This window comes from Larimichthys crocea, unplaced genomic scaffold, assembly GCF_000972845.2.
Source record: "Larimichthys crocea isolate SSNF unplaced genomic scaffold, L_crocea_2.0 scaffold26091, whole genome shotgun sequence".
NCBI classification, from domain to species: Eukaryota; Metazoa; Chordata; class Actinopteri; family Sciaenidae; genus Larimichthys; species Larimichthys crocea.
Window position 1 is genome coordinate 1 of NW_020853447.1, and position 931 is coordinate 931.

Genomic DNA, 931 nt, shown 5'->3' on the forward strand with positions numbered 1-931 from the left:
TCAGCGAGTCCATCTGCACCCCTACAACATCACCGGCCTTATGAAGAAACCTGTTAATCCCGTTGGCTTCAGCTACCTTCAAACCGCTGCCCCAGCACACACCAGGCAAAGAAGATAGCGCTGGCCACCACCGACAAGTAGAACATCCTCAGCATCGTCCCGCAGATGTTAAAAGATCTGACCCTTTCTGTAGACAGCTTCAGAGTTCTTATTCCAGTCCAGTTTGTTGTTAAAGTACACTCAAGTACGATTGGAGATAGGGGTTATCTGTGTTTTTTTTTCTCCTCAGGAAAATATGACTTATGTTTTATTTTTTATTTTTTTATCCATGCTGTGAAAATAGAATTTGAAGAAGCTGGCAATCTGTTAGAAGCCAACAAAGATGCAGTCACCATAAGCATCGAAGATGATTTCAAACCTGAGAAGCAGAGGAAAGCTGCTGGTTTCGCTCCCGATGGGGAAGACGAGGATCCACTTGCCGGTGATGACAAGACAGAGGTACAACACTGAGAATCTGTGATTTTTCACCATGATTGTATAACGTTGTGTCGAGATATTCATTTGATTATTCTTGTTTTTTCCATTGCAGCTTCTCTCCGGGCAAAAGAAAAGTGTCCCTTTCTGGACGTTTGAGTACTACCAGAAATTCTTTGACATCGAGACACATCACGTAATATATTTACGACTGATTTTAAACCGCTGCAGTGATCCATAACATAATGTAGCTTTACATATGTAATTGGTTATAACATATTTTTCAGGTGAAGGAAAGAATCATTGGATCAATGGTGCCATGGCCTGGAAAGAACTTCATTCATGTCTACCTACGAAGAAATCCTGATCTTTATGGTTAACATTTAAACAGTTCAGCATTCATGTCCTCATTTTCTAATATTTGTAATGAATGTTGTTTAAAGAAATCTAATGGACA

General features: G+C 40.1%; 1 protein-coding gene across 1 annotated transcript; it reads left to right on the forward strand.

Moving 5' to 3' along the window:
* Positions 1-289: 289 nt before the first annotated feature.
* Positions 290-901, forward strand: LOC113744872 (protein YIPF1-like; the record flags this gene model as incomplete). The annotated part of the gene is made up of 3 exons (XM_027275933.1): positions 290-498; positions 590-670; positions 762-901. Coding segments are annotated over 3 exons (383 nt in total), but the record flags the coding sequence as incomplete, so codon positions are not given.
* Positions 902-931: the final 30 nt, after the last annotated feature.